The 20,086-nt window shown below is 46.2% G+C and overlaps 1 protein-coding gene across 9 annotated transcripts in view; it reads right to left on the bottom strand.

Annotated features, from left to right (window-relative positions):
* The window catches only part of REEP1 (receptor accessory protein 1), a 111,753-nt gene that overhangs the window by 48,902 nt on the left and 42,765 nt on the right, over positions 1 to 20,086 (bottom strand). For all 9 annotated transcript variants that reach the window (XM_033431362.2, XM_049695895.1, XM_033431364.2 and 6 more), the window contains one exon: positions 10,206 to 10,278. In XM_033431362.2, coding sequence (XP_033287253.2) covers positions 10,206 to 10,278 — 73 coding nt within the window. The remainder of the gene's footprint in view (positions 1 to 10,205; positions 10,279 to 20,086) is intronic.

The following is a 20,086-nucleotide window of genomic DNA, read 5'->3' as shown; positions in this document are numbered from 1 at the left end:
CTTTTGATTGGTTTTTATACCTCTACCCCCTTCCCAATCCGTCCTCCATATTCCAGTCAGAATGACCCAAATTTGATGATTCTCCTTCCTAGCTTAAAGCCTTCAATAGCTCCTTATTGTTGTTACAATAAGGCCCCAGTTCCTTAAATTGGCTTACAAGTCCTTGCATAAACCGGACATTGATTACCTCCACCAAAAGCTCTCCTCCCCACACATACCTTCTCGAATTTTCCACTCCAATTATAACGAACCTCTTTCAGTTTCCTAATAGAGCATCTTCTTTTGCCTCCAGATTTCAGCCCTCGGATATCAACTTAACTGTCATTTCCTCCAGGAAGTGCCCAAAGTTTACGTATCCTCTCCTTTCTTCCTCCCATGGTATCGTACATGTTCCCTGTCATAACACTTACCACTCTGCTTTGAAAGTATCTGTTTATTCTGATGTTCCTCTTCCTACATTGTAAGTTCCCTGAGAGTAGAGACCAGTTCTTCTTGCACATCATTATATCTTTTGTACCCAAAACAGTTCTTGGCACATAGTAGGTTCTAGGTGAATATGCCTGGATTAGAATGTTGGTTGTTGTGAATGGAAAAGAAAGAATGGTCTCAAAAAGGTTGAGATGGAATATACTTTGGAAAATACTGGTCTAGGTGGCTTTTTGAGAAGACAAAATTAGATAGCTTGCAAAGCAACAGATGCTCCCCATGAGATGGATGGCTAGGTATACATGGGATGAAAGGGTCCTGGTGAAGCCAGGGCATGAGTGACTGATAGTTATGGAGCCTCTCACACTAGCAAGAAAGTAAAGAAAGAGCCAATTTAGGGAGAAGAAGCTAAGCTCCATGAGGCAGAGGACAGTCTGAGGGTCCCAGAGGACATCCAAGAAGAATGCCCAACAGGCCTCTGGAAAGGCAAAACTAAATCTCAGGAGGGTGGTTGGGGCTGAAGACAAAGGTGAGGGAGCCAAGGCAGAGAGGAGGCTGGAAGTGTTAGCCTAAAAGAAGTTTCCATCATGTACTCCTCCACTTTAAAACACTTTCGTGCAGAAGGAAGGGTCTGAGAATGACTCACTGAGCTTCACAAGGTAAATGAAATACTGGTGACTCATTCACGGAAACCATAAATAAATTACCTGGAAATGGTTTTCCCCACTAGGCCTCAGAGAAACCAAATGTAAGGTATTTTTCCAAGATTTGAAATAGAACTTGCCAGGTTTGAGGGATTCTACCCAAAATTCCCTGCAAGATGAGGGGGAGCTTGGGTGGGCCAGCATCCAAAAAAGAGACAGAAAGTTATTGCTGATTTGCGAGGTTATCACTGGGGGCAACTCTGGAGTGGAGAGTTGACAGCATAACTGGGAACTCCCCCTGGACTGGTCAAGCACAGGAATGAGAAGATAGGAGAGCAGTGGTAACCCTAGGCCATAATAAAGGGTGGGAAGCAGAGCTTGTTGACCTTCCATGAGCCACAGAGGTGGGCTGAGACCCCACAGCCCATCAGACCCTGCTCCCAGGGCTCCTGGGAGCCTGCAAAAGGCCTCCCCCAAGAGCTGTGCAGACAGCAAAGTCAGCCACCTCTTAGCTTCGCCTCACCTTTAGCCTCCCCGATGCAGTCACACTAATATTTCTTGAGCCTCTCACATTTCCTCCTGCATCCGGGCCCTGCTTCAGCCTCACGGGGAATTCCCTATGCCAAATGACTGAGAAAGGACAAATGTGAGGCTGGTTGACAGATGAGTCTGCACCATCTGCTGGCACGAGCTCACAGTGGACAACTGTATAGTCAGGGGTGACCTGGAGGGAGTGGGGAAGGTAATTCCCTTCAGGCAGAACTTTGAGCAGCACAGTTAGCCTGGAAGAAGAAATGTCCTGAGGTAATACATTTATACTGTCACCAGGTTTATTAACTGTATTTTCTTATTTTCTGTAGTCTTGATGCTGTGACATCTGGGGTCCTGCTGACCGGAGAGAGACTGCCCCCTCTAGGACTAGCTAATTCTTGAGACATTCTTGCCCCAGAGCAAACATGCAAACTGCCCAATCCAGGATCCATACTCCAAACTACCTCCTTTATGGAGCTCTCGTAGGTTGAGCCAATACTTCCCAGCCCTAATCACCCCAGGACCTGGTACCAGATACCTAGAGGCAGCCCCCACACCCCAGAGCCTGCTGAAATTATTCCAACTAGCCAGTTCTAAGCTTTCTTACTCTGCCTTGCTTTGCCTTTCCCACAGAAACCGCGATAAAGGTCATTGCCCGCATTTCCCTCTCACTGACCCTGGTGCTTCTCCATGTGGCCCTGCATGGTGTGTTGTGCCTCCTACTTCCAGGGAACTGTGAGTAAAAGCTTCTGCCTCCATGAGCCATTTCTGTGTCTGCATGCCTTACCATACCTGATTAAAACAAATCTGGGATACATTTTAAAACACCAGGTAAGAATTTGGATAGATGATGAGGTACTTGGAAGGGACAAGACTGAGCAATTGGTGTTGAGGTGGTTTGGAAATTATACGAATGGGCCCACAGAACGCAAATATTTGTGGTCCTTGCTAATGCTCATCAAAAGGTCCTGATGGCAGAGGAGGCTCTTGGTAATCAGGTGGATGAGATGACCAGCCCTTTGCATGTCTATGAGCCTTTTACCCCAGCATGATATTGCATGTTCAATGGGCTCATGGACCAGTGGTCATGTAGACAGAGGGAACACATGGGCTCAGCAATGTTCATCCCTCTCACCAAGGGCGACCTGGCCATGACCCTGCTCAGACACCAAGTTGCCAGCAGTAGTGACTAAGTATCTCTAGGACAGTACCATATCTTAAGGCACCAGCCAGCATCCTGGGAGTAGGCTCATCATAACAAGCCCCTTCCTTCATAGAAAGGGCAGCATAGACTCTTTTCTGGAATATTCATTTACTGGGTATGTGGACTTGCTTTTCCCACTGCCATGTTTCTGGCAGCCATACAGCAAGCTGTGGACTCAGTGAGTGCCCTGTTCATTTTGATGTATCCCAACATTGCTTCTGACCAAGGGCCCTCTTTTACAGCAAAAGAAGTATGACAGTAGGCTGATGTTTTGGGGAATCACTGATCGAATCATGTACCCCAATGCCCTGAGGCAGCTGGCCTTATACAATGCTACAAGAGCTTTGGAGAGTTCCAGAAAAGAACCAGGTGGGAGTCAGCATTCTGTGAGGTGCTATGCTGTCCTAGAGGATGCAGTTTCCTCTCCGAACTAGTGACCAACACAAGGTACTGCATCTTAGCCAGAATCTAAAGGTTCAGGAACCAAGCAAATGAGGGTGGTGTTTCTTATGATGAAGCCTAAGGCTAGCTCCTTGTAACTCAAAGTGTGGTTCATGGGCTGTGGTTCCAGTTCACTGGAAACTCCTAGGAGCTTGTAGAATCTCAGGCCCTACTCCAGAGCTAATGGATCAGAATCTGCATTTTAGTAAAACTCTCTATTTATTCATATGCATGTTAAAGTTTGAGAATCACTGGTCTAACCCACTCACAACGCTTCTGCTTCTCATCCTCAAACCTCTGAGCTCTGCTTTTCAATAATTTTAGTACTCGAAAGATGGACGCTTCCGTGAGGGATATAAAATGGTTCTGATGAAGTGGAAGCAGAGACTAGAAGGTCACCTGGCCATTTCAAGACCATCAGGCCACCAGGAAATAGATAATAAAAGGACTCATGGTCTTTCATGGGTTAACTGATCCTGCCTATCAAGGGGAACTAGAGTTGTTACTACACAATGTGGCAGGAAGGAGGGTGGATGGAATTTAAGGGTCCTCTAGGGGATCCCCTAGTATTGTCTTATTCAGAGGTAAAGTCAATGGATCACTACTACAACCCTACAGAGGTAAGACTACTAAGGCCTCAGATTCCTCAGGAATGAAGATTTAGGCCACACACTTGGAGAAGAAACCACACTGAAGGCACAGGGGAGCACTGACTGGATGGTGGAAGAGGGAAGTAATAGGAAAAGTTGTGAAAGACTTTGGAATGGGTGTCCTGTGGAATGCTAGGTGCTGTCCAGAGCAGCCTTCCGAGTTATCTTAATTCTGCAGGTGTCTTGTTTTACAATGTCTTTGAGCTATTTTGCAACTTTGTAAGTTACAGAAAACTGATTACAATGCAAATAATTTAGTCTATAGATGTGCCAAAGAATTTTGTCCAATGGAGGTACAATTGGGTCCAATGGCCCTACTTCCCAAGAAATCAGTTGAATATCTATGAACAAATTCATTTAGTAATTCCTCAATGCTTATATATATATGTTCTTTGGAGTCTCCTTTGAACTGTTTTTTAACACCTTACTGGTTCCCTCATTATTTAAGGAGTTAAGTAAAATTTTCAACATGTGTCAATTTTATATTTGTACAAGAATCATTATTTTACCCTTTTAAAAATCATCTTTTGGGCTTCCCTGGTGGTGCAGTGGTTGAGAGTCTGCCTGCTGATGCAGGGGGCATGGGTTCCTGCCCCGGTTCGGGAAGATCCCACATGCCGCGGAGCGCCTGGGCCCGTGAGCCATGGCCGCTGAGCCTGCACGTCCGGAGCCTGTGCTCCGCAATGGGAGAGGCCACAACAGTGAGAGGCCCATGTACTGCAAAAAAAAAAAATCATCTTTTAACAAAAGACATAAATACCAACTATGAACTCATGACCACTTGCCTAAATAAGGACTGTGCCTTCTATCCATTTTCTTCCTTTCTGTGTTATGTATAGATTTAAATATTTTAACTAATTTTATTTTTATTTATTCTCCTTCTCCCCCTAATATAGTATATACGGTGTATCAGTGACGGTTCACTTGACAATTTAATTTTTAGAGTGTTGAATATTAAGGTTAGATCCTGTCAGAGCCGGAGGATACTGGATCTGGATCTGGACTCAGATGAAGAATTGGATTTAGCAAGCATCAATAAATGAGTGGTAGAGAATTCTTGTTGGAAGGTTTTTTTTCTTTTTCTTTTTGGCTGAGTTGGGTCTTCGTTCCTGCGCGCGTGCTTCCTCTAGTTGCGGCAAGTAGGGGCTACTCTTTTTTTTTTTTTTTTTGCGGTACGCGGGCCTCTCACTGTTGTGGCCTCTCCCGTTGCGGAGCACAGGCTCCGGATGCGCAGGCTCAGCGGCCATGGCTCACAGGCTCAGCCGCTCCGCAGCATGTGGGATCCTCCCGGACTGGGGCATGAACCCGTGTCCCCTGCATCGGCAGGCAGACTCTCAACCACTGCACCACCAGGGAAGCCCGGGGGGGGGGGGTCTACTATTCATTGCGGTGCGCGGGCTTCTCATTGCGGAGGCTTCTCTTGTTGCGGAACACGGGCTCTAGGCGCGTGGGCTTCAGTAGTTGTGGCTCGCGGGCTCTAGAGCACAGGCTCAGTAGTTGTGGCTCACGGGCTCTAGAGCGCAGGCTCAGTAGCTGTGGCGCACGGGCTTAGTTGCTCCGCGGCATGTGGGATCTTCCCGGACCAGGGCTCGAACCCGTGTCCCCTGCGTTGGCAGGCGGATTCTTAACCACTGCGCCACCAGGGAAGTCCCTGGAAGGTTTTTTTAAAAGCCAAAACCTGGGTAAAAAAGTGGATGTGGATGTTGTGCAGCCCAAGAAGTAACTGTAATTTAGATCATTATACTATATATTTTCATATATATAATATACAGGCATACCTCGTTTTACTGTGCTTTTTTTAATGCACTTTGCAGATATTGTGGTTTTTTGGGTTTTTTTTTTTTTTACAAACTGAAGGTTTGTGGTTAAGCAGGTCGATTGGTGCCATTTTCCCAAAAGCATTACCTTTTAATAAAGGTGTGTATAGTGTTTTTTTAGACATAATGCTATTGCACACTTAACAGATTACAGCATAATGTAAACAACAACTTTTTTTTTTTTTTGCGTTATGTGGGCCTCTCACTGTCGTGGCCTCTCTCGTTGCGGAGCACAGGCTCCAGACGTGCTGGCTCAGCGGCCATGGCTCATGGGCCCAGCCGCTCCGCGGCATGTGGGATCTTCCCGGACCGGGGCACGAACCCGTGTCCCCTGCATCGGCAGGTGGACTCTCAACCACTGCGCCACCAGGGAAGCCCCAACAACAACTTTTTTTTTTTTTTTTTTTTTTTTGCTGTACGCGGGCCTCTCCCTGTTGTGGCCTCTCCCGTTGCGGAGCACAGGCTCCGGACGCGCAGTCTCAGCGGCCATGGCCCACGGGCCCGGCCGCTCCGCGGCACGTGGGATCCTCCCGGACCGGGGCACGATCCCGTGTCCCCTGCATCGGCAGGCGGACTCTCAACCACTGGGCCACCAGGGAAGCCCAGCAACAACAACTTTTATATGCAGTAGGAAACCAAAAAGTTTGTGTGACTCACTTTTTGGTGATATTCATTTCATTGTTGTGGTCTGAAACCAAACGTGCAGTATCTCTGAGGGGGGCTGTGTGTGCGTGTGTGTGTGTGCACGCATCTGTGCGTGCGCGCGTATGTATTTTTGTTAAACTACCCGCATCCAAAGCCTTCTCATTTGGAGGGCGTCTCCCAGCATGCAGGTCTTTATGGGAGGCAAGGCCTATTATCCAGGCTTGGAAAAATCAAAGGCCCCTATCCAGGGTTTTGAATCTTCATGAAATGTTCCAAAGCCATGGGCAGCTGGCAGACAGTTCCATGGTGGTGACCTGGGCAGCAGCTTCCTAACCAGACCCTTCCTGAGGTATAAGCTTGGCTGTCACCCAGGCTTCTCAGATCTTCCCCAATTTCTGAATATCTTTCCCCCGGCTTCTAGTTAATCCTACAAATTCCCATAAATTCCTTTCTGTTTAAGTTTTTGTCTCAAATCTTTGACTACTGCAGTTAAGTTTGGAAAGACATAAAAAGCTATGAACGTCAAGAGCGGTGTTTCTCAAATTGAGGATCTTGTTAAAAATGCCAATTTTTTATTCAGGAGGTCTGGGTAGGGCTTGAAACTCTGCATTTCTAACTAGCTCCCGGGTGATGTTGACAATGCCGGTCCACAGACCACACTTTGGGTGTTGAGAACAACAGCACTGAACGTGGGCCTTCCCTGGTGGTCCAGTGGTAAAGAATCTGCCTTCCAATGCAGGGGATGCGGGTTCGATCCTTGGTCAGAGAGCTAAGATCCCACATGCTGAAGGGCAACTAAGCCTGTGCGCCACAAGTACTGAGCCCGCATGCCTCAACTAGAGAGCCCATGTGCCACCAACTACAGAGCCCATGTGCTCTGGAGCCCTCGCACCACAACTAGAGAGAAGCCCACCCACCGCAACAAAAAATCCCACGTGCCGCAACTAAGACCCAACATGGCCAAAAAAATAAAGAAAATAAATATCTTCTTTAAAAAAAGAAGCACTGAATGCTTGTAGAGAAGTGGCTGGAAAGTAGAGAGAGAAAGATCAAGAAGGTTCAACGCTGTCTAATGGAGTTTGGACTTCATCCTGCAGGTAATAAGCAGCCATGAAAGGATCCAGGGGGAGTAAAATGAATAGATTTCCATTTTTCAAAGGCTTGTCGAAGTGATGTAGACAACAGAGCATGAGATGAGGGACAGGAGGTGGAGAAACCAGTTAGCGGTATGGCAGGCAGAATAACAGCCCCTGCCCCCAAAATGTCCTCGCCCTAATCCCCAGAACCTGTGAGTATATTGCATTATAAGACAAATGGGACTTTGCAGTTATTAAGTTAAGGACTTTCAGACGGGAGGATTATCCTGGATTATCCAGGCAGACCCAATGTATTCACATGATCCTTACACGTGGAGAACCTTTCCTGGCTGCGGTCAGAGGGAGACAGGATTACCGAAGAACGGTGGGAGACGCAATGCTGCTGGTTCTGAAGATGGAGAAGGAGGCTCGAGCCGAGGAATGCAGGGGGCCTCCAGGACCTGGAAAAGGCGAGGAAATGGACTCTCCCCTACAGCCTCCAAAAGGAGGCTTGATTCCAACCCAGTGAGACACATCCAATCTCTGACCTCCAGAACTGTGAGATAATACATGTGTGGGTTTTTTTGTGTTTTTTGGGGGGCTGCATCGTGCAGCTTGTGGGATCTTAGATCCCCGACCAGGGATTGAACCTGTGCCTCCTGCAGTGGAAGCCTGGAGTTCTAACCACTGGACCACCAGGGAAGTCCCGCATTTGTGTTCTTTTAAGCCACTAAATTCATGGTAATTTGTTACCGTGGCAATAAAAAAATCGAATACAGGAGGCCACTGTGACATTCCAGGAAAGGACAATGACAGCCTCATTGAAGAGAGAGGCAGCACAGAAGGAGAGACCTGGTTTGAAAGATTTTAAGGAGGATACAGAGGAAGGGTCATGGTCACCACCTGGGCATCTGGGTGGGGATGGGTGGTGAGGAAAGGACAGGAGTTAAAGGAAGTTTCCAGGTTTTTCTCTTGGACAAATGGGTCTGTTGGTCAAAAGGAGGGAAAGAAGTGAGTGCGAATGCGTGTGGGAGAAAGCATGTGAGCATGCATGCGAGTGTGTGAGTTGAGCGCATGTGAAAAAGTGCAGGAAAAGGAGGCAGGTCTCCCGTCATACCACTGGGTGCCTTGCTTCCAGTTCCATTTTTACTGAGAAACTGTCTAATCTTAGCTCTCAAGCTTTCCCTCCTGGGCAAAGCACGTGCTCACCGCCAACACAAACAGCTGCTCTGCTCGTCCGTTATATTTTTCAGTTTAAATTAATGATTGCCGTTCTAGGCATAAACCAGGCTCCTGTTGAGTTTAGATAGAGCAAAACAATTCACCAGGGTTTGCTCTCTCCCGGATGAGCGGACAGCGTTGAGTTTCTACCCCTGCAAATCCGAGGATCAGACCTTGAACTGCGGTGACCCCTGCTCTGCTTCCTTTCCTGGCACAGCATCCCCCCTCCCCAGGCTGGAAGCAGTCGGGGAAAGGGAGACCTGGAGGAGGCTGCCCAGTGCTTTCCCCTGGGCCGAGTCCATTAGGAATCATGAGGTTCTGTGCTTGCAACTTAACAGCTATTTATAGTTCACACTCTGAGATGCGTTCACAGACACATACTGGGGACCCAGCCTCCACAGGAGAACACGCCCCGTCTGGATCCTCTGCATATCCTGCTTCGTAGCAAACGCAAGCCGGGCAAGCAGTTCTAGGAAACTCAGAGAGTGGTTGAGCTGACCTGGAGGTGGCTGGTTTCATCCTAAGGACATCCTGGGAACGCTGAGAACTTGCAAACCTGCTCTGAATGATGTCTTTGCCTGTGCCTAACTTGCCAAGTGACCTCCTCTGAGTAAAAGCGGAGCAAAGACCCTTTGTCCCTCACAACACTAGGCGCTGGGATTGCTGATATCCACCACTGCTCAGATGAGGAAACTGAGGCTCCTGGAAGTTAAGGTTCTCGTCAAGCATGGTGCCAATCCGACGTCAGAGCCAGGACCTGACTTCAGTCTCTTGATGACAAAATCTATATCTTTTGTACTTCGACCTGGGATACTGTCCCCCCTGGGGAGGGACACTCCTCCCTCCCCAGCCACCCCCCACAGGTCTTCTTCAATCAAGGTGTGGTCTGATGGTTCTCCTGCCCAGAGGTGCCCAGCACATTTAGGGCTGTGACTGGGGCACCCGAATCACCCAACAGTAATACAATCCTCCAACCAGTAAGTACTCCTAATCCCCTGCCCGTGTGTTCAGCCCTCTGCGAGGTGCAGTGGGAAACAGTCATAGGACGATGGTGACTCTTGCCCTCTAAAAGCTTATAAAGCAACAGGGCTTACACAGTGGGGTGTTCAAATCACAGAACCGGCATGGGGATCAGAATTGCTAGGCAGGGTCTGCTGGGCTTTAGGACCTGTGCTCCTGCCTCCAGTGCCAGACTGTCTCCCAGTAACGCTGCTTTCCAGTCCAGACAAGGAAACTGAGGCTCAGAGAGGTGAAGTCACCCTTCCAAGGCCATAGAGCGGCCTGTGGCCACTGGGGGCCTCCGATTCCAGGTGCCATTTCCTCTTGCCAAGTCTCCCCGCTGTGCTCACTTCCACACTCTAGTTCTAAAGAGGAGGTCTAGCCGGGAGAGGACGCCTGGGTCGCACCCAGCAGGTCGCCGTACTGCCCTGCTTCCCAGTACCCACCAAAGAGGGCGTCTGCGCCACCCCCCCCGCCCCGCACTTCACGCCCAGCTTCCCCCATCTAACCCCATCACCACCACCACCCCGCCCCCCAAAAGTGCTACTTACATATTCTTTAATGTCCTTCGATTTCACAGCCTTGTAGGAAGAATAGGCAGGGTAAAGGGTGCCAAATATTAGCCTGGAGGGGAGAGAGAGGGGAAAAAAGAGCAACGTGATTTTCATTCATCCTATTTGATGGAAAATGTCATCTTCGATGCAAGGAGCATCCTCCAAGCTACAGAAAATGCTGCTGTGAGGCTTGGTTAATTTTTCTGAATGCCCTGAAGGTTTTCTGCTCATGGCTGGGACGCGCTTAGGAACCTCTACGTCCTGTTACAGATCCACACCGACCTCCTTCAATCTGTCATTTGGCAACACAGCAGGGTGGTTTGAGGTCATGAAGCCAAAAATGGGGCCATCCTCTGGAAAGGCCGAAATTATATCTGGGGAACAAGATAAGACAGCTAAGGGGACAAACGAGTAGTCTGAAAGGAAGCAAGAAATTTAAGAAAGAGAGGGATGGCCACAGCGCCAAAGATACAGGCAGCTTGGGGAAGCCCACTGGATTCCGTCACAAGCCAGCTCAGAGAGGGGGGTCTCCCCAACACCCCCGTGCTGTCCCGCCCCCTAAGCAGTATTCTCAGATACCAGGGAGAATCTTCCTTCCTCTGTGAGCCTTTCCTGACCTCAGCACCCCCTGAAGATTAGGTTCCTCTCCCGTTCGTTACTGCCACTCCCTAGATAGTCCCCTTTCTTAGCCCTTATCCACACCACGTGCAATGGTTTATTCAATGTCTGTCTCTCCCACAAGCCTTTTAAGTTCCACAAAGTCGAGGATGGGGTCTATCTCGCTCATGGAACCACACCCCCTGGGGCTGGTAAGTGCTCAGGAAATATACGTTCATTCTGGGAAGTTTCAGTGAGTGGTGAAGCAAAGGCCAGAGCCACCCAGGGGACACTCGTGACCTTGGGACTGAGGTCTCAGCAGCAAGGGGATGCCAGACAGCACCGGTCTGATTCAGTAAAGCCTCGGGCACAACACCACAGGCTCCAGAGAAATAAACACACCGTCCTTTGGCACAGATGCCCTGCTTATTAGCCACATCTGCCAGGGTGGTGTCCAGCCCCTGCCCTGAGGCAGCGTGTGAGCAGCAGAAGAGACAGGTGGAAAATGCATCTCGACCCAATGGCCCGCGGATCTGCTCCTCTGTGAACCCCGATGGCCAACACCACCTCCTGAGCGGTCACAGAGGTGGGAAGCACGGGCACCCAGACAAGGGAGGCCAGTACTCCGTGCGTCTGCTGGACTCGCATGTGAAGTGGCTGCCAGCATCCCCCCCACCTGGTTCCCTCTGGACAGCACAGGGACAGCAAGACGAATTTGCTTTCCAGTCTCTAAAAGCTCTGAAACACTGACATGTAAGGGAGCGGACTCAGTATTTCACTGCCCAGGGGAGGGAGAATGGGATGAAAATGGCGAGTTCTTCTAAATCTATTTTGGAGAAAAGAAGTAACAAATGAAGCAGGCCCAAGCCAAAGGGGCTTGGGACTTATGTCCATTCAGACTGAGTCCCCCTGACAAGGCCCTTCTCCTTCCTGGCCTCCCGGACCCTCCTCCCTCAGCTCCAGACCCTAAGGCCAGCAGCTGTCCCCCAGTGAGCCGGGCTCAGAAGCTCACAATCTGTGACTTCCTGCTGTCTCCCGCTTCTGCCTGAATTTTAGTGCATGATCTCCCCACAACCCTTTTATTCCCCCCTGTTAAAGTCTCACTAATCCTTTAAGACCCATCTCAAAAGAGCCACTTCTGTGTGTCTTTGATCACTTGTCCCTCAGAATTTTCCTGACACTTGTTACGTCTATTACAGTCCTTATGTAGTAGTTGTAATTTAAAAAAAAATTAAAAATAATGATATTAATATCACTGAGTCCTCACTAATGCCAGGCACTGCTCTACAGCCTGTATATTCTCTCAACACCCATACGGGATAAGAATTCTTACTATTCCATTTTACAGACTAGGTACTAGGACACTGAGGCCCAAAGAGACACAACAGCCAGGAGCCGAGCTGGGATGTGACCTGGATAGCCTGACGACAGGCTTACTGTCTTCTCCCAGGGCTGCCTGGGCTGGTTGAGCCAGACCATCCAGGCCTGGGTGATCAGTGGGGTCCCTAGCACCTCACACAGCCCTTGCCCAAGTGGGTGCCGGACACGTGTCTGATGAGTGAATAAATGTCAAACGATTGCAATCTCTCTCCAAGGAACCAGCCCACTTGAGAGATTCACACGACTCTCTCTACAAGCTCAAGAGGAAAGCTGGTAAAATTCTTAGAAAGGTCTAATGCTGCTTAAGAGCTCAAGGTCGGCTCAGGAGCGGGAAGGGAAGGCTTGAGTGCCATTCTCTAGAGGGGAGACGGGGCTCTGTGCTAACACACTCCTCCCAGCTTTCTGTGAACGGAGCCTTGCCCGGCGCCTCAGAGCTGCAGAGCTCTGCGCCCACCCTCCCTCTGCCCACTGCCATTTACTGCTACCCAGAAGGCCCCTCCCCAACTTACTGCCTCCATCTATCTGCCTGCTGCGTTCCTCCTATCTGTGCCCTAATTCCTCCTCCTGCTCCAAATTAGGGGCCTTCAGCCGGGTTGCCTCTCCTACCTCCTCCACAGCTGCAGTGGAGGGACCATGAGCCTCATGTGAATTCTACCCTCTAAGGCAGTGGTTCCCAACTGGGGGTGATTTAGCTGCCTGGGGGACATCTGGGCAATGTCTGGAAACTGGTTGTCACAGCTGAGAGAAAGCTATTGGTATCTAGTGGGTGGAGGCCAGGGATGCTGCTAAACACACTACAACATACAGGACAGCCCCAGTAAAGCATGATTTAGTCCACAGCATCGGAAGTGCTGAGGCGGAGAAATCCTGGTCTAGTGTGATGTTTCCCGGTCCTTGGGTCCTGGACCCTTCACCCAACCATCACGGGCAACCTGCCCCAAGAGTTGTTTTTTTTTTTTTTTTTTTTTTTAGTCTGGGGAATTTATTTTTTATACAATCAATTCACTTTTAGTTTTTTTTTTTTTTTTTTTGCAGTACGCGGGCCTCTCACTGTTGTGGCCTCTCCCGTTGCAGAGCACAGGCTCGGGACGCGCAGGCTCAGCGGCCATGGCTCACGGGCCCAGCCGCTCCGCGGCATGTGGGATCTTCCCGGACTGGGGCACGAACCCGTGTCCCCTGCATCAGCAGGCGGACTCTCAACCACTGCGCCACCAGGGAAGCCCAAACTACTTATCAACTTCTGACCAAGGAACAGAGGTACTGCTCACGGGAATTAACGGTTAACTGTGGCACCAGTTATAGTCACCGAGAAGGACTGCCCACCACTTCCCGGAGCCTGGAGTGACTGCAGGGGAGCAACTGTTGGCCTAGGGCTCGGCTACAAGCTGTGGCACCACCGTTACCAACTGGGGCCAAGGCTTTTGTAAACCATGAAACGACAGTATCTTCCACAGTCTTCTCAGGCATCTTAGTGTTGGGCCAACAATTCCCAATGCCAAGTTATCTTGAAAATTTAAAAAAATCAATACTAGCAATATTTTTTTTTCTGAAATTAATTTTTAAATGAAAACAACAGGCCTATTTGTACAGTTGTTCATGTTATGATAAACCAAACTGAATTTAAGAAGTGGTACACCATAAGAGCAGAAAGTAAGATCTACCCCAGCTTGGAGAGGTCTCTGTGGTGTAGTGAATAGGGTATGGGGCCTCGAGGTTGTCTGACAGACTGAATTCAAATTACGGCTCATGCTATGGCAACATGGTGATTTGGCATAGGTTTTAAGCTCTCTCAGTCTCAATCTCAATTTCTTTATGTGTAAAAAGGGGAAAAACAATAACTATATCGTGGTTTGCTGTATGGATTAAATGAGCCTGAAGAAAAAAAAAAAGAAAAAAAAGAAATGGTACACCACACAGGGGCTTTCAGAATACTGAATTTCTTGACCTGGATGGTAGTTATGCAGAGTTTTGCTTTATAATCACAAATGTATATTAAACTGTACACAGGGCTTCCCTGGTGGCGCAGTGGTTGAGAGTCTGCCTGCCGATGCAGGGGACACGGGTTCGTGCCCCGGTCCGGGAAGATCCCACATGCCGCAGAGCGGCTGGGCCCGTGAGCCATGGCCGCTGAGCCTGCACGTCGGAGCCTGTGCTCCGCAACGGGAGAGGCCACAACAATGAGAGGCCCGCGTACCGCAAAACAAAACAAAACAAAACTGTACACATATGTTCTATGTACTTTTCTGTATGTACATGTTATATATAATTTTTATTAAATAATGTGCCATATTAAAAAAAAGAATTTTCTAACAAATGCTGGAGAGGGTGTGGAGGAAAGGAAGCCCTCCTACACTGTTGGTGGGAATGTGAATTGGTGCAGCCACTACGGAGAACAGTATAGAGATTCCTCAAAAAACTAAAAATAGAGTTGCCATATGATCCAACAATCCCACTCCCATGCATATATCTGGACAAAACTATAATTCGAAAAGATACACGCACGCCTATGCTCATAGCAGCACTATTTACAATAGCCAAGACATGGAAGCAACCTAAATGTCCATTGACAGATGAATGGATAAAGAAGATGTGGTACATATATGCAATGGAATACTACTCAGCCATAAAAAAGAATGAAATAATGCCATTTGCAACAACATGGATGGACCTAAAGATTATCATACTAAGTGAAGTAAGTCTGAAAAAGAAAAACAAATACCGTATGATATCACTTGTATGTGGAATCTAAAATAAGACACAAATGAACTTATTTACAAAACAGAAATGACTCACAGTCATAGAGAACAGACTTGTGGTTGCCAAGGAGGAGAGGAGGTAGGGGAGGGATGGACTGGGAGCTTAGGATTAGTAGACGCAAACTATTATAATATATATAGAACGGATAAACAACAAGGTCCTACTGCATAGCACAGGGCACCACATTCAATATCCTGGGATAAACCATAATGGAAAAGAATATGAAAAAGTATATATATATAAAATACACATATAATATATATATATGTATGTATCTGAGTCACTTTGCTGTTCACCAGAAACTAACACAACATTGTAAATCAACTATACTTCAATAAAAAATATTAAAAAAATGAATTTTCACAAAAGGTCTTCCAAGTCATGAAGGTACATTGTTTCCTCTGAACATTAAAAGGTATTAAAATTTACACTGATTACATTTTGTGCTTTTTGTTCTTAATAACATAAAAATATAGAATTTCTTTTTTTTTTTTTTTGAAGATGGTAAGGCAGACTTTATCATCGACATAAGTATAGGGATCACTGTAAAGGGATTTTACAGGGGGGTGGGGAGAAAGACCAGGCTCAACTCCAAATACAGCATGGGCGAGTGGGAATTTATAGCCAAGGAGCACGGTGGGGGTCAGTGGATGGAAAATTATTAAGAGGAAACATCAGGGATGAGGGGTATTCTGGGTAAACCAATCTAACAGATTCTTGCTGAAGACAAGCCAGGGTGATCAGACATCACTGGGCGGGGGAAGCGGGCTGGAGGATAAAGAACCTGACCAGACACCTTGGGTGATCAGATATGGGGGCAGGGGGGAGGTTCTTGCTAAAACCAGATTTTACAACAAACTACACGGATGGGCCTAGGAGACGGTTCAGGAACCTGACGGAAAGTTTGGTCAAGCAGAGAATTTTTGTCAGTCTCCCTTCTTGTTCAAGGAAAGAAAAGACGTTCTTCTTTCCTCTGAATAGTACAAGTCCATTTCCTCACTCGGTTGTCTTTTGTTCATTACAGACCGGCTGAATCCTCCACTTGGTAGTAGGGGATATTTGCTGGGTGGTGCTAGCAGTCAGGCACTTAATGAGCGGACTTGTTACTCCTTTCCAAGTGAATAATATGGTCTTTTCTTTCAGCTTGAATGACATGATACCTGCTCTAAGTAGGGCCTAGGGGCTTCTCTTCATTCTCTAGTTAATCTCCAAGGAGTTACAATTTCTTAAGAAGAGAGATGGGAGGTCTGTTGAAAGCCTGACCGAGCCCCACCTAGGGCTGGGCTCACCAAACCCAAGAACAGCAGCCACTGGAAGTGGAGGGTCCCAGAGGGTGAGCCCGCACCCGATTCCATCTCAGCCGAGTCTACAGGTTCCCCTTAACACTCGGTCGCCCCTGCCTCTGCCAGCTCCACCATTTCCCAGCCCTGCTGGGGCCCCAGGGCTGGCAGCGATGCACGCTCAGCATTGACGCAAAAAATGCACAATTTCTAATTACTGTCCTCTGCAGGTTTTTTCCTCACAGTTTATGAATCAATTTTGATTTATTTCTCTGAGAATTAATTTCCAAGACCAGTTTTACTCTCTAACAGAAGGGTACTCCTTGGTCCTTGAGCTCCTTTTGGCATTCCAATAAATATGCTACAATTTTTAATATGGGAAAACTTAAAACGTGAGAGATATATTTGAAGTCTCCCATATACTCTTTCCTCATACATTTCTCTCTCTCCCTCCCCCAAATAAGCACCATCTTGAATTTGGTGCTTATCATTCTCACCATGTTTTTATCAACTACATAAGCCATGCCTAAAAACAAAAAAAGTATTTATATCTATTTAAACATTATATAAATGGAATCACACTATATGTATTCCACTGAAATTTTTTCACTCAAACTTGTTTTTGAAATTTTTTAAAAGATACTTATTTATTTTATTTATTTTTTTGGCTGTGTCAGGTCTTAGTTGCAGCACACAGGATCTTTCATTGTGGCGTGCAGGCTTCTCTCTAGTTGTGGCACACGGGTTTTCTCTCTCTAGTTGTGGTGTGTGGGTTTCTCTCTAGTGTGGCGTGCGGGTTTTTCTTTCTCTAGCTGTGGTGCGCAGGCTCCAGAGCATGTGAGTCCTGTAGTTTGCAGCACGCAGGCTCTCTTGTTGAGGCACGCGAGCTCAGAAGTTGTGGCATGTGGACTTAGTTGTCCCATGGTACATGGGCTCTTAGTTCCCCAACCAGGGATCGAACCTGTGTCCCCTGCATTGGCAGGCGGATTCTTAACCACTGCACCACCAGAGAACTCCAACAGTAATATTTTTAATACAGGATTGGAAACATTGTTACATTAAAAAAACCCACTTATCTGTGATGATAGGGTGATATACAATTTCTCCAATTATGAGAGAGAGGCATACCGTATGATAATGTAATTCTTTGAAAGCAAAGTTATAAAACAGTAAGAAAACTAACACATTATTAATTTATATTAAATATCATACCTTATTTGAGGATAGACTACTATCTACATATATTTTATGCATTCATGACATACCTTTTTGTTAACTTTTTCAATATTTCTAGGCTACATGGTTTGTGAGTTTTTTCAAATTGTTGCAAATCCCCCCAAATTTTCCAATATATTTATTGAAAACAATTTGCATATAAGTGGACCTGTGCACTTCAAACCCATGTTGTTCAAGTGTCAACTGTAGTTCATATTTTTATATTAGAAGTGTGTATTAAATTTTTTTTTTTTTTTTTTTTTTTTTACTGAAGGGGTGTGCTGCAAAAAAAAGTTTGGGGATAATAGTCACAGTTCATTGAACCAGCCTTTCATTAATAGATGTTTAAGTTTTTTTCCTGTAATGATTTTAAAATACGTATACAAATTCTTTTTTTTGGACATTCGTTTTTTCGAAAGGTGAAGCTTAATTTAGGTCCCCTTGAATGTGGGCCAGACTTGGTGATTCACCTCCAAAGGACAGACTAAGGTGGAAATGGCAGTGTGTAACTTCTGAGACTATGCCATCCATACAAGACACTGTGGCTTCACCCCTCTCAGATTACTTTCTGTGCAGGACGTCAGCTACCATGTTGCAAGGACACACAATCAGCCCTGGAGAGGAAGTGAATCTCTCATCAAAATCCAGTGCCAACACGCCTGTCAAGTGAGGGAGCCATCTGGGATGTGGATCCTTCAGCTCTAGTGAAGCCCTCAGATAACTGCAGACCCCATATAACTTAACCACAGCCTAATGAAAAAAGCTTGAGCTGAACCATCCTGTTCAAGTTTCCTCAAATTCCTGACCCACAGAAGCCATGTGAGATAACAAATGTTTACTGTAGGTTTAACCAGCTAACTTTTTAGGTATTTTGCTGTGTAGCAATAGATACCTAATATGCTTCTTAGTTTTTATTGTTATAAATACTGCTGTAAAGAAATCTGTGTGTGTGTATTTACATATTGGCACTCTCGTATGAATATATTTGTGGGATAAATTTCTGGATATAGAATTATTGAGTCAAGGGGTTTATATCCTAAACATTTTGATATACTTTGACACATTTTCTCCCCCAAAGTGAATAATTTATGCCTCCTTTTGCCAGTTTTTGAAATTTTGATCCAGGTTGAGACTTGTCTTTCTAGATCATTTTTAACCTCTTATACTATTTCATTATATGAATATATTACGGTTTATTTATTCATTCTATTGATGCATATTTCCAAGTTGTCACTATTACAGACAGGGCTGGAACAAACATTCTTATTCACGTCTCCCTGGGCACATGTGAGACTTTCTCTAGGGTTTACACACAGTGTGGAACTGCTGGGTCACAGAGCATAGCATCTTCCTCCAGACAATGCAAAACCACTCCCCAGAGAGGTTGTACCAGTTTCTACTCTTTCCTGCCGTGTAAACGAGTTCTGATGCTCCCCGTTCTTGCCAAATTAATATAGTCAGATTTAAAAATTTTTGCCAGTCTGATTGACGTGAAACAGTATATCATGTTTGCTTTAATTTGCATTTCCTCAATTACGAGTTAAGTTGAGCAACATTTTATGCCTTTCGGCCATTTGGCCCCCTTAACTGAATTATTTATATCCCTTCCGTCTCCCCCCCACCACATTAGGTTATTCATCTTTTTCTTACTGATTTTTAGGACTACTTTGTGAATTCCGGGTATAAATTATGCCTTGGACATATGCAATGCAAACATCTTTTCCCAATAAAAAGCTCTTTTAACTTTGCTGTGGTGTCTTCTGTTGTACAGAAGTTTTAAATTTTATATGATAAATGCATCAAGCTTTTCTTTTATAGCTTGTTTTTTATATATTGTTGAGGAAATCTGGTCACATGCATCTTCTCATGAAAGTGTTTAATGTTTGCTTTTTCACTCTTAGGTCTTAATTCATCTGGAACTTATCTTTATGTATGTTATGAGTTAGGGATTCAACTTTATTCTTTTCTGTACAGATCCCAACTGTCCCAATAACATTTACTGAATTCTTTCCTACTGATTTTCAGTTCTACCATCACTTGTAACGTTTTCTAACATGTGTAGGTATTATTTCAGCTCTCCATTCTGTTACCCTGGTCTACCGACTAGCCGTGCACCTATACCGCAGTGTATTAATTTCCATAGCTTTATAATAAATCATGATATTCTTAAAACGGTCTTGCCTATTCTTAGCCTTTGTTTTTCTATATGAATTTCATGACAGTTTGTCAAGTTCCATGAAAAACCTTATCTGCATTTTGATTGCGAGTACACTGAAGTGACAGATTTACTTGGGAAAAATCACCATCTTTATCAGGTTTCCTCTCTATGAACACGGTCCCTTCCACTGAGTCCTCTTTAATGTCTTTTCATGATATGCTATAAATTTCTCTATAAATATCGTGGGCATGTTTCACTTTCTTTATTCTTAAGTACTTCAGGGGGGTTTTGGTGGTATTGTGCATTTTTAAAATTAGATTTTCTTGGGACTTCCCTGGTGGTCCAGTGGTTAAGAATCCGCCTTCCAGTGCAGGGGATGTGGGTTTGATCCCTGGTCAGGGAACTAAGATCCCACATGCCGTGGGGCAACTAAGCCCGCACGCCGCAAGTACTGAGCCCGCGTGCCACAACGAAAGATCTCACATGCTGCA

Source organism: Orcinus orca, chromosome 13 (assembly GCF_937001465.1).
Source record: "Orcinus orca chromosome 13, mOrcOrc1.1, whole genome shotgun sequence".
In the NCBI taxonomy this organism is placed as follows: domain Eukaryota; kingdom Metazoa; phylum Chordata; class Mammalia; order Artiodactyla; family Delphinidae; genus Orcinus; species Orcinus orca.
The sequence above is the reverse complement of the archived record's forward strand: the minus strand, read 5'-3'. Positions and strand labels throughout refer to the sequence as shown.